The sequence below is a fragment of the Myotis brandtii genome, unplaced genomic scaffold (assembly GCF_000412655.1).
Source record: "Myotis brandtii unplaced genomic scaffold, ASM41265v1 scaffold344, whole genome shotgun sequence".
NCBI lineage: Eukaryota > Metazoa > Chordata > Mammalia > Chiroptera > Vespertilionidae > Myotis > Myotis brandtii.
The window spans coordinates 8,350,652-8,363,277 of NW_005363247.1; the positions used below are offsets into that span (position 1 = coordinate 8,350,652).

The window sequence follows — 12,626 nt, forward strand, 5'->3', positions numbered from 1 at the left end:
CTGTAGCACATAATCAGTAAAACCGTATCATTTAAACAGAAAATTCATAACTTAGAAACTCACCCTTGGGCAGCTGTATCCTATTATGGGCTGTAACTTAACACATGAGTTTCAGAAGTTGTTAAAGTTTGAGTTCAGGCTAACAAATCTTAACTGTTAAAAAAAAAAAGCCTATGTTAAGAGACAGCAGACCATGAAGAGGCACCTGATTTGATCACCGGATGAATGTCAATCACATTTTATTTTGATTTGTTAAATCTTATTTATACATTGAGAAATAAATATACTAGGACAGATATGGCCATTAAGTGCTCAAGAAGCCACTTAGTTTTTTTTCCATTTAAAAAAATTTTCCTCTGGGGCTGAGACTTTCAGTATTTAAACTCTGCCAAATGGGCATTTACTGAAAAAAAGGAGAAGGGTGCTTATCCCAGTGATATCTGAACTGAAACTTGCATTTTCAAATAAAAATAGTTGTTATTATCTCAGCATAAATTTTTAAAGTAAAATTGGCATCAGTAAACCAGATGTCCACAGTTCAAATTATTGTAATTATGATGTAATAATTTCTCTAAAATGAGCTAGTGAGCAGTGAAGGTTCTTTTAACCATATTCTTCCAGACATACTTTACATGGTGAATTCAGTGCAATATGTGTAGAGATTTTACTGCACAAATACCTTCATCCCTTACATCCTACTCCATTCTTTTCTGTGAAATGCAAAAAACACACATGTACCATTAAATTTATAGATTTAGATAACTACACTAAAAAGCATGAAATGGAGAAAATACTTGACTCTTGAGGATCTTGCTCTTTCACATTGCACACAGCCAGACTCATGATTACTAAGAGGTTTTTAATAGCTCTATAGTCTGGTCTAACTTTTCCAAAGGGTAAGAAATACTTTTTGAAGTATTCACCTATCTGATATAAATAAGACCTTTTATGCAGAAAAATGTTTCCCCAAATGGAAGAGTTAATGCACCTCAAATATGTGAGATATTTCCTTCTAATTGTGCAATGTTTAGTAAAGGGTCCATCTTATTTTATTCATTATACAATTTGGGGAAATATGTTGGTGAAATCTAACATGTCACTTTATAAATCAGTACTGGAAACAACACATTCTCATGGCTTCGATGACAACTCAGATAGCTTTTGAACCATCTGCTTGAGAAAGTTTGTCTGATTTTGGCCTTCAGACAGTGAATGTGGTTTCTCCCTACAGGCATGTTTACATTCACAAATCTTGCATCTTGCCGGAACGGGTAAAATAATTCTTGCTGTGAAAAAGCTGTAATTGTCTCCCAACTTAGTATCAGGAAGTGTACCTCCTACAGATGTCACTATAATCTTTTCCCCAATGCAACAGAAAGCCATAAACTTCCAGAACTAATCTAGGATCACTGTTAACTCCAATGGCTCCCGACTGCCTGCGCGCCAGGGTGACTCCACCTGCCTCAGCCTTGCCTCCCTCCCCCCCGCCCCGCGCCCCCAGCCCATGCATTGTTTGTATTGCCTGATCTGCCTTTGGACAAGCTGTTCTCGCTCCTCAAAAATGCCCTTCCCCTTTCACTCTCTGTCATACTGTTCAGATGTGCCCATTAAATGGGTTCCCTCTACACTTCCAGAAGAGTTCATTTCAATCCCCCGTTTTCCTGGAAGATATTGCCGTGGCATGATCATTTAACACCTCTGAGAGGCAATGTCTGGCAGTGACTAAAGGTGAGGAGTTGGAAGATAGAATTTGAATTCTGGCTCGATCACTTACTAGCTGTGTGACCTTGGGCAAGTCACCTTAGCCTTCATGAGCCTCAGTTCCCTCATCTATAAACAACAATAATATCTGCATTACTGTGAAGGATTCATGTTCCTAGTATCGTGTCTGTCATGAGTTCTTGGCATCCTGGCATTACCATCAATGAAGAAAGGTCCCAAAGATGGCAGATAAGCATACTGTGTTCTTGTAATTTGAAGAGTTAACACTCAGAGTAGAATCTGACAGTGCAGCCACCTTGAAATCATGCGGTGATTTCCTTTGAGAAAGCATGTGAGAGACTGTCAAACAGTGGCAAACAAATAGGAAGCTCACACACACTCTCTTAAAAGACCTGACAGGGGCTGTGTTTAGGATAGCTCATCTTTGGTTGTGACACATGACACGAAAAGAAATGAGTTGTTGCAGAAAGCCATGAGTGGAAGGCAGCAGGGAGATATGCCCAGTATCTGTCTGGTGGTGTGGCGATGCCCAGTGCTTCTTGTTACACAGCGGGGACACTCAGGTATGGGGAACAGTCAGAGACAGCTTAAATGAGCAAACTGCACATTGAGAGCCCACCTTTTAAAAATGTCTTTCCATTATTTTTCATTTGAGGTGTAAAATAGGGAAAAGGGGGAAAATGTTGTTTTATTCTATGTTTATGAATAAAATATGTAAAGGAACGAAAATGAAAAACAAATGACAGCAGCAGCCAGATGAACACCTTGCCTAAAACAAACGAGGGACTTAATGAATTGCAAAATGCCACTTGGAAGGCCTCCTTGGCTGAGACATGCATTCAAATCTTATTTATTTAAATGACTGTAACTATCCCCATGGGCATTGGTCTCAGAACAGAAACTCTGGGTGCTTTTCCTCACCAATGTGAAGAGAAAATTCAATTTACTAGTGCTTTTTTTTTTTTTTATAAAATCACAAACCAACTGAGAGCAAGAAATTAATAAAATGATCATTTATATCCCCTCTAGTATGTGTTTCTAAAGAATAAAGAGAAAAAACTGCCTTTGCATTTATAGAAAAGAAATTTAGAAAAACACGTTTACAGTGTTGTTGGTTTCTTTCTTTCTTTCTTTTTTTTTACGCTCCTTTGTTCAACTGTGCTGGGCTTTTAAAATTCTTGGATTGCCTTTTCATCTTGCAGGAAAAGTAAGGTAACAATTTTTTAAAGCGATTGGCAGTGATGTGCTTAAGTGCTTAGCCTTTTCTTCTGCAAGGAAGAGCCTGGGCCAGGGTGGGGGATGAGGAGAGGAGGCTGCTCAGAACCTGCCATTCAAGGCTGGCGGCAGCGTTCTATAGGCTGTGTAAAACAGGAAGGTGGTGGCAGCAACTTACAGGTGTGCCAAAGAAAATAAGTCCGTGTGCTAAACTCTGGCACGCACACGGGAGGTTGCCGAGGCATGGCAAAGGCCCAGGCGGACTTTTGATGTCCTGCCCCAGAAAGTAGTAAGCCTGTTCCCATTTATGCCAGGAGCATGGTGAGTGGCTAGATGTTTTGATGTTATAAAAACTCCTGGTGCAGAAATCTGCCACTTGGCTCACTTTCATTTGGTCATTTTTCAGATTAGAAACACCTGAGGGAGAGGATGGGTTGTAATATTCACACCTTTAAGCAATGCAGTCAGTTGCAGAGTAGCAGCCCATTCTAGGGTAAGCAGGCAATGCTATCTGGTCAAATTTCTATTCTATGTTAATGAGTGAAATACATACAATGGGACATTCCTTTATTTTTCCATATGAAAGAGTTTCTGCAAAGACCTAGATGACAGAAAGAACATAATGTATGCTTTATTTTAACCCTTCTTCTGTTTTATTCTCTATGCTAAACTGTTAACAATTTTTGGGGTTAATTCATCTTAAAAAGTGGGCCATGATTTCAGATTAAACTTCCTAAATTCACAATGATCAATGAACTCAGTGAAAAATTTTCCCTGTATTTCTTTTTACTGCTTCCACTAACCAAGCCCTCAGCATAAGACCTCCTGGTCTTACACAATTTATCCAAAGCTCTGGGCAGGACAAGAGCCCTTTACCCTTCACTGGTGAATTCAGGGCTATTGTATGAGACACACATTCTTTCTTTCCCTTTTCACTTAAAGAAACATACCAAACCTGAATAGACTCCAAGCTAGATTGGGGTAGGGAGTGATTTTATGAGTCCTAACATAGCTATTGACACATGTTTGAATACAATATAAGGAGAAAGAAAGAAAGAAAGAAAGAGAGAAAGAAAGAAAGGAAGAAAGAAAGAAAGAAAGAAAGAAAGAAAGAAAGAAAGAAAGAAAGAAAGAAAGGAAGGAAGGAAGGAAGGAAGGAAGAAAGAAAGAAAGAAAGAAAGAAAGAAAGAAAGAAAGAAAGAAAGAAAGAAAGATCTTTTATTTTATGTCTTAAAGGGAAAATTAGTTATAATTTAATTTCTAAGAAGAAAAATGTATAGAATAAAATGGCCTAACATTTCTTTTTCTTCATCACACATATGAGAAATATAAACTAAAAGGACATCTGGAAACTAACATTATTCAGCAATCAGAAAGGAAAAATCCAAACCATTGAAGTTTTGATGGAGACAAACATAGCAAGATTTACAAAGAAGAAAGCTGTAACCTATTGAAGCACAAGAAAAAAAATCCATATGCATTTTACCTTTTGGGCAGTTCCATAGCAAAGTTCTATTTCAGAAGCTCTTTGTAATATGAAACCCACTGTAGATAAGATACAGGGGGAAGATAGTCTGTTTTGCAGCAGCAGGAAATCAAATTGGTTCCAGAAACAAAGTTACATGACAAATGGTTTAATGGTACTGCCAGATTTGGAAAGCTTGATTGAGTTATTTTTCATAATCATTAAAAGAAGATTTTTAAATAACTTTGCCATAGCTGTTTAGATTTTTTAGAAGGGAAGGGTGTTGCAGAGGTGGGAAGACATCTAATTTCATTGGCCTTTTAACTAATGTGTTGCAATTTGTTATCAAAATTTAAGAGCTCAGTGGTGATTTATTAACTTTTGTTTGCAACAAAAAAATTTCAGACAAGCACAATACTTGATTTAACATAAGTGATACATGTTATTAAAGATTAAACAGATTAGCAAGTATATATTTTATTATCATATGCAAGTTATTTTTAATTTTAACCTTAGTTGCAGCCTGCTTTATTTTACAAAAGCATCTGGAAAAGTTCATTAAGTCTTAGGTGAGCCTTAGATTTTTAAGAGAGACTTCTAAGCCGTTCGCAAGATGTATCACTGACAAAATAACCCGGCAACTAATACCCCGTAGGTGAAATGAAATGAAATCATTTTTCTGACTGAAGTCAGGAACAAGTTAAACATCACTAGACCACAGCACACGACTACAGAGGTTTAGAAGAAATCATATTTAAATAGGATGTGACTAGATGTTTAGGGCTATTTTCTGAAAAAAGTAAAACAACTTTTCCCCTTCAGTACTTACAGTCTTTGAAGACTAGAGCTGGGTCTCTGTGAGGCAGGACTTGGGCAATGATGTGTCTCAGGGATTCCAAGGTTCTGTCCATCTTGGGTCTGCCTGTGTGAGCCTGCTGCACCGTGTCCTCATGCCTGGATTCTTGCAGTCCTGGACTGAATTTGTGCAGCTCATTGATGCACAGGATTACCAAAGAATCCCTTTTAACATCTGCCAATCAGACATTTCCCAGACTCTAAAGACCCCTCAGGGGGCCCTCCTCCCAGGCTCACTTATCTTTGTTGTGTGCTGAGCTAATTAGCTCTAAAGGCTGGCTGACAGGCAGGTTTCCATTGCTTCCTTCTGTTAAACACACCCACCTACAGGCTAGCTGGGGAAGCTCCCTAATCGTGGGAACAGCTTTCCTCTCCAACCAGCTTTTGCCTGAATGGCTTGCAGCTTTCTGACTTGGATATTTCTTTTGGTCCCCCATCTTCAAATGTGCTGTTCTCAGGCATGTAGAAGCAAGAAGGTTATTTCTCAAGGACATTTCCTTAGTAACAAAAGAGATTCCAGCTCAAGGCTTCCAGCTCAGAATCAGTATAATCTAAATTCTTATTTGGTAAAGAAATGCTATAAAGGTTGTGAATGTAGCCAGGCACCAGATTATGCCTCTATTTGAATTCAGAAGCATCTATTTGGAAGCCTAGTTTTTAGTCCCCCTCCCCCACTCTTCCCATCCCCCGGCCCAAATTATAGTCACTTTAGCCTGATGAGCAGTGGCAAACAAAATCTCACGGACTGACTTTCGGCTTGCCTGGGAACTTTGTTTCCCTATTTATCCTTCAAGGCAAATCATTCCCAAGATTGACGTTAATGAATTCTGATATCATTCACTTCCTTTCATTTCATAATAATTACTTCTATTAAAAATTGCAGGAGAGTCACATAAGTACATTAACTTAATGGGTTCCAAATTTTCCTTTTAATAAAATGTTATTTTTTGCCATTTCCAAAGGGGAAAAAAATTGCAGAAGAAAAAATATATATTGTTCAAGAGAATATAGGTAGTTATTAAAAGATCTTAAGAAAACAGATTCTTTTTCTGTTTATACCACTCACAGCATTCATCTTTCCACAGGAGACATAAATATAAGTCATGAGCTGCCAGTGCGATAATAAGGATTTGGACCAGATATAAAAGAACTGATTTTAATGGTTACAACCTACGTTAGTTGTTGAAAACTTGTTGAAGACTTCTTTACTTTTATTTAAAATATTTTTCTAGAGTAGACACAAGAGGTTGCTTACCAGTGTTCTTTCCAATTTTCAGATTCCACAATTATGTTGTATTATATGATTAACTGCAACCAGTCCTTTAAAGTCTATAAAAATAAAATGTTTTCCATGTGACCAGTTTCTTCAGCTAGTTGGTAGAAGGGTGATGGGCTTAATAAAAGGAAACCGAAGGAATGGGCTATAATAATAATTATTATTATAATGACGGTCAGTTAGCAAATGCCCACAGCGAGTATATGCCACACACAACAGGCATGAGGCTGCCCCAGAGTGCACACCTATTATTATAAAAAAAAAAACTTGAAAGAAGTAGCACCTGATGTTAAGAAACGTATTTAGGGTCCCAAAGTATACTTATCATGGGCTGTACAAAATAGAAAATAATCAATAGCTTTGCCACCAGTTTATCACTTAAAGGGAAATTGGATGGTTTGTAGACAAAAAATCCCCAAACTGTTATACACTGATTGGACACAAAGTATAAATGAATGTAAGTACTTTCAGTGTGATATTCAATTGGAAACCAAAATATTTAAGTTTCCCACTAGGGAAACATGAAAAATATGAATTCTCAAAGGACTGAGACTGATAATATAAAAACAAAAATTAGAAATGATTGATGCTGGGATTTCAATTGGTAAATGGATTTTTTATGGGCTTAAATTTAATCCCAATTACATAAAAATATTTGGTTGTGCAGTGTAGATTTGGAAATATAAGATCTAGAATTTGACTTTTGTTATCTGAATAACTTTAAAGAAGTCACTCAACTTCTCTGGGCTCAGAGTCCATATCTAGAAAATTAGGGAATTGAGCTGGATGCTCTTTCTCAGATCTAATATTGCAAATGAGCACAAATATTCTCAAATGTTTTCTAGCTTTCTGGAAAGTCATATATTTATTTCCTAAAAGCTGGACTGGTCTTCAAACAAATCATTTCTATTCCCCCAGTCGGCCGCATATCCATGCATCAATATGAGAGACACAAATTTATAGGGTGATTCAGAGATACCACTAACGCTAACTAAAGTGTAAGGCAAGAATTCATTAAATAAACCAGTCTTCAACCTCTACAAGATTTTTCTAAAGAAGGCAAATTAGAGAGCCAAAAACCAACTTTGCAAAGATAATCTCATAAAAATATCATGTTCTTTAATGTTATATTTTAAAAAATGAAAATAAGAATTCTAGGAAGGAAGGTTATACAACATTACAGTCTGTTACTATAGTTTCTTTGATCTCATGAGGCCCTTTCATTCAGCAGTTTTCTGAAACCCTTTTTCTTTCTTGTCTACCCTTGTCTCATCTTAAAGTGCCGTTGTGAGACAGTCTAGAAAAATTCAGCCGTTTCTGACCATTCTCTTTGATGGAAGAACCTGAGAAATCCCTGGGTAGTGTGTCTATAGGGTGTCCCCCCAAAATTTACACACACATTTTGAATAATTATAAAGGCAGTATTTATTTTATTTTTTAAAAATACATTTTTATTGATTTCAGAGAGGAAGGGAGAGGGAGAGAGAGATAGAAACATCAATGATGAGAGACAATCATTGATTGGCTGCCTCTTGCATGTCTCCCCTGGGGATCAAGCCCGCAACCTGGGCATGTGCCCTTGACTGAAATCAAACCTGGGACCCTTCAGTCCACAGGGCAATGCTCTATCCACTGAGCCAAACCAGCTAGGGCAAGGCAGTGTTTATTAAAATACATTTCATTTTCAAAATTGAGCTATCAGCTGTTAAAGTGTGTATACATTTTTTGGGGGATACCCTGTATTTTGGTACAGATTCTACATATAATTCATATGTTAGATTTCAATGTCAGCCTCAATCATCTGTAGGAATGTGTCAAAAGCAAAATCAAAGTATTGAGACAAGGGTACATGACTACAGTGAAAACCAAATGATGTTTTTACAAATCCTGTTAGAGTACTACTCAGAAATATGAGAAACGGCGCCCAACTGACATATTCGGCTGTCAAGCTGTCATCCCATGGTGCAAGGGGAAGGCTCAGTGCAGTAGCACACTCACCAAGCTTCCAGGAAGTACAGAACTCTTTGAGATGAGAAATCAAGGTGGTATGTTTTGTATCATTTCGTGCACAATGTAACAAACAGTCTATGGAAACATTAATTTTGCTGGTAAAGAAAATTCATTCTTATCATTGCAATGATATTTTTGTTGTTGAATAGTTCATTTCAGGTACAAAATGATAAGAAGGCAGGGGGCACTAATTGAAATAACATCCAGAATGTTAGAAAACAATGAATGCACCAAAGAAACATCTTTAGATAAAAACGGGAAGGAACTCCCACCATCCTCCTTGCCTCCCCACTTGCTAATCCACTCCGCCCTGGAAGAAGAGATCAGGGTAAGTGAAGCAGGAGCGGGGCCAGTAGGTGAGGCTGCAGTGAGGTTTTGTGAGACTCCATATCCTAAAGATTTCAGCATAAGGCATGCAGACTCCAAAGAATATGCCTGCAGTCACTGAGCCTGAGCCAATCTATCACTACTCATCTCTAAGGCATCAGGTGACTCAGGGAAGGAGAGCTGATGACTGAGATTTAGGAAGATTATCTTCCCTGAAATAATTTCTTCACTTACTTGCTAATGCCTTTATTCTTAAAAACTAAACAACTTAAGATAAAGTAAACAAAATGAAAAAAAATTGAATTCATGCAGTTAAATAAACTAATACAGAGAGCAAGTAGTTTACAAAAGCAATGGGAAATGACTGACAGAAGCTCCCTGCAGATGCCAATAGGAGATGGGTGGAGGGAACTGGAAGGGCCTAAATGCTGGATTGCCAAAGAAGGTCCAAGTGGAGTGTGAGGATGAAGAAAGGCCATGGAGAAACTGACTTTGCAGAGGTAATGACTAATGACTGTTTAGTGTCAGCGAGGAAAAGACAGTAGAAGGAATGAATGGCTGCTTAGCATCAACTTTGTTTGCTCTCAACTGGGAAGGGACCAATGCTACGTTTGAATCAAGGTATTCTCATAGAGGGTCAGTTAGAAAGGCAACTTCAGATTAGGTGACAAAACAAATTTAAAAACACAGGCAACATAAAAGAACAATCTCAGGCGGCCATCATAGGATCACCAGCGGTCAAAATGAAGTTCAACCCCTTTGTGACTTCTGACTGGAGCAAGAACCGTAAAAGGCATTTCAATGTACCTTCCCACATTCGAAGGAAGATCATGTCGTCTCCTCTTTCCAAAGAGCTGAGACAGAAGTACAATGTTCAGTCCATACCCATCCGAAAGGATGACGAGGTTCAGGTTGTTCGAGGACATTACAAAGGGCAGCAAATTGGCAAAGTAGTCCAGGTTTACAGGAAGAAATATGTCATCTACATTGAACGAGTGCAACGAGAGAAAGCTAATGGGACAACTGTTCATGTGGGCATTCACCCCAGCAAGGTGGTTATCACTAGCCTACAGCTGGACAAAGACCGCAAAAAGATCCTTGAACGTAAAAACAAATCTCACCAAGTAGGAAAGGAAAAGGGAAAATACAAGGAAGAAACAATTGAGAAGATGCAGGAATAAAGTAATATTATATAAAACTTTCATTAAAAACTTAAAATGAAAAAAAATAAAAGAACAATCTCAGACATTTGTTCATTGATATTTCACTATATTTAAGAACATGAATAATTAGAAATTAACAATATCCTATCTACAGATTAAAGACGTACATTTCCTCATTTTTTATAGAAAACTATACAAAATGCTTTCATGAAATAATGTTCCTTCCCACCAGATAAAAACCGTGAGTGAACTGCCCTTTTCCCTTGCCAGGGCGTCAGAGTCACCACGCTTAACCAGAAGGCATCATGAAAGCAAGCCCCTCCTTTACCTGAGCCTTCTATGTGTGGAAGGGGATCCTGAATAAGTTTCTGTCACCTTGACTGTGTTGTGTAAACAATTATCCAGGTCTGCCACTGTATTTGCTTTCCAAAGAGAAGTAAAATTGATTCTTTAAGAAACACTTTATAGATCTAAGATATCATTAAGGAAGGCTTAGCTAATATACAGGTTAACACTTTCAGGATAAACTCAGTTAAAGGTGGAAGAATTTGGATGCTCAAATTTACAAGATTGGAGATGATGATACTAAGCCTTTGGGTCATTAGATATGTTTGGTGAAAATTAATTATCTTAACAATAGCTGGTTGACTTCAGCATTATATGTATTTTTAAAAAGAAAGTTTAAATTTTTGTTTTAGAGTGGATTTTGCCAGTGCCTTTACAATATTTTCTTTCATAAAAATTTATGTAATTATTGGTTCCTCTCCTTCTTCCTGCATTTTCTCACAAACCACCCCCACCCACCCACCAGATCCTACTGTCCAGAACAGTAATTTATTTTGTTGGGTATTCAGAAAAAAATATTATACAAGTTGTGGCTATAAAGTGATCAGACTGATCGTAAAAGAGGGATCTGAACTCTAGCTGAGTCGTTGAGCCACTCCTCAAATAAAGAGATGAGATCCGTCTTCAATAGGGGGCATGCTGAGAAAGGAGACACACACTCAGTTTTACAAGAGCTAATCAGAGTTACCTTTTTCCTTCTTTAGATAAAGTCATGTTTCTGAGGGTATGAATTGTATGAGATGTTTAAATATTTGCAATAATAATGAGCATATTAAAATGAAAATCTAGACTCTGAAAAAATTAATATTAGATTAAAACAAACCTAGGGAGAATGTTTATTGGTTTTAAACAAATGACTTAAATCTGAGGTTAGTTGATGGAAAGGTTAAGCCCAAGTAAGCCAGTAATTTCACAGCTCCATTTATTTTAGATGAAGCTTCCTGTAAGACTGCATCAGTGGTAGGCTCTTAATTCAATTCAGGCTACACTTATGGATATGCTTACATTAAGATAAAAGCCTTGTGCCATCCATTTCACGCTGTAAACTATAATTTCCATTCTACTTCCTATGTAGTCACCACCAGAGCACTGCACTTAGCATGCATCCTGCTGACACAGAAGAAATATGACTTTTCAAAATTTGTTTAAAGAAGGAGGAATAGGAAACTTCATAGAAAGACCTATTTTTCCACATATTGAAAACTGGAGAAAGATCAAGTTAGAGAATAATATATTTTTCTGATCTTCTCAAGGTACCTCAACAGCCTTGAGCTCAAAGAAAGAGAACTGCTCCCAGCACTGCTCTTCTCCCACCTCCCCACAAGAAACCAGCAATGTTCCACTCAGGGCTTCTGTTTATTGAGATGGGTTTTCTTGGGCCTGTGAGAAGATAAAAAGGCTTATTATAGGGGTGCAGGGGGATAAATAACCAAACTTGGTTTTCTAAAAAGGAAGGAAACTTTGGGGAGAGTAAGACACAAAACCTGGGACTGGTTGTGAGGGCTCTCCCCTGTCTCAGGACCAGGACGACAGCCTGGAGTTTGTGGGTCTGAGTGACTTTGAAGGGGCCCCAAAGATCCAAAGCACCTGACAGCTGGTTTTCCTACCATTCACTTCCCTGGAACATATCGATTCCATCTTTTCCTCCCACTCACTCCCAACCTTATTTCACTCTAGTGACTCTGGGCAAGTAATTTTATATCCAAAGGTATTTCCTCACCTCTAAAATAAAAACAAGGTAGCGAAGAATCTCTATAACTCCAGAATGATATAATAGGATTATATTCCAGATTGTTTTAACCTAATCTTTAAGCTGATTGGGTGGGAAAGCTTTTAGACTCTAGACCCCCTCCCATCAATCCACTGTCTGACAGGGATAGTTTCCTTAGTTCTACTCCATCTCCCTTTAAAATCAAATCATTGCACGGCTCAAAATTGATTATAGCTTTTTCCTGATACATCAAGTTAAACATTTAAAAATGTTTTCAAAATCATCTTTAATTTGGTCCCTTGTAGCACAACACTCATTTCCCAAATACAGCATAACAAGCATTCTACATTCACTTCTGTCCTTTGCATTTTCTGCATTTCTCTTTGTCAGTATTCATATTTAACCAAATCCCTCTTCCCCCAAACAACTCACCAAATCACTCTGGCCTTTCACTTACCCTTACAGTTTCCTCGGCACTAGATCAATGAGAGGAGGCTCTGTGGTGTACTACCTTGTACTGTCATGTAATTGCTATCT

The 12,626-nt window shown here is 37.8% G+C and overlaps 2 protein-coding genes across 3 annotated transcripts in view; one reads left to right on the forward strand and one right to left on the reverse strand.

Annotated features, from left to right (window-relative positions):
• Nucleotides 1-5,579, reverse strand: part of LIX1 (limb and CNS expressed 1) — a 48,431-nt gene extending 42,852 nt beyond the window's left edge. The window contains exons 1-2 of one of the 2 annotated variants that reach the window (XM_005871529.2): nt 5,232-5,265; nt 64-153 (exon numbers count right to left, since the gene is read on the reverse strand). Coding sequence is in view for 1 of the 2 variants with exons in the window: in XM_005871528.2 (XP_005871590.1) it covers nt 5,232-5,313 (82 nt within the window). In the remaining variant the exon portion in view is untranslated. Of the gene's footprint in view, nt 1-63; nt 154-5,231 lie in introns of both variants that reach the window. The other variant, XM_005871528.2, reaches the window with a different exon arrangement.
• A 4,003-nt stretch (nt 5,580-9,582) lies between these two features.
• Nucleotides 9,583-10,103, forward strand: LOC102261685 (60S ribosomal protein L26). The gene has a single exon (XM_005871530.2). The coding sequence runs from the start codon at nt 9,614-9,616 to the stop codon at nt 10,049-10,051; it is 438 nt and encodes a 145-aa protein (XP_005871592.1). The 5' UTR covers nt 9,583-9,613; the 3' UTR covers nt 10,052-10,103.
• The last annotated feature ends 2,523 nt before the right edge of the window (nt 10,104-12,626 follow it).

What these genes read in the sequence shown, in the direction of transcription:
- LOC102261685 (XM_005871530.2), top strand. Translation starts at nt 9,614, where the DNA reads ATGAAGTTCAACCCCTTTGTGACTTCTGACTGGAGCAAGAACCGTAAA.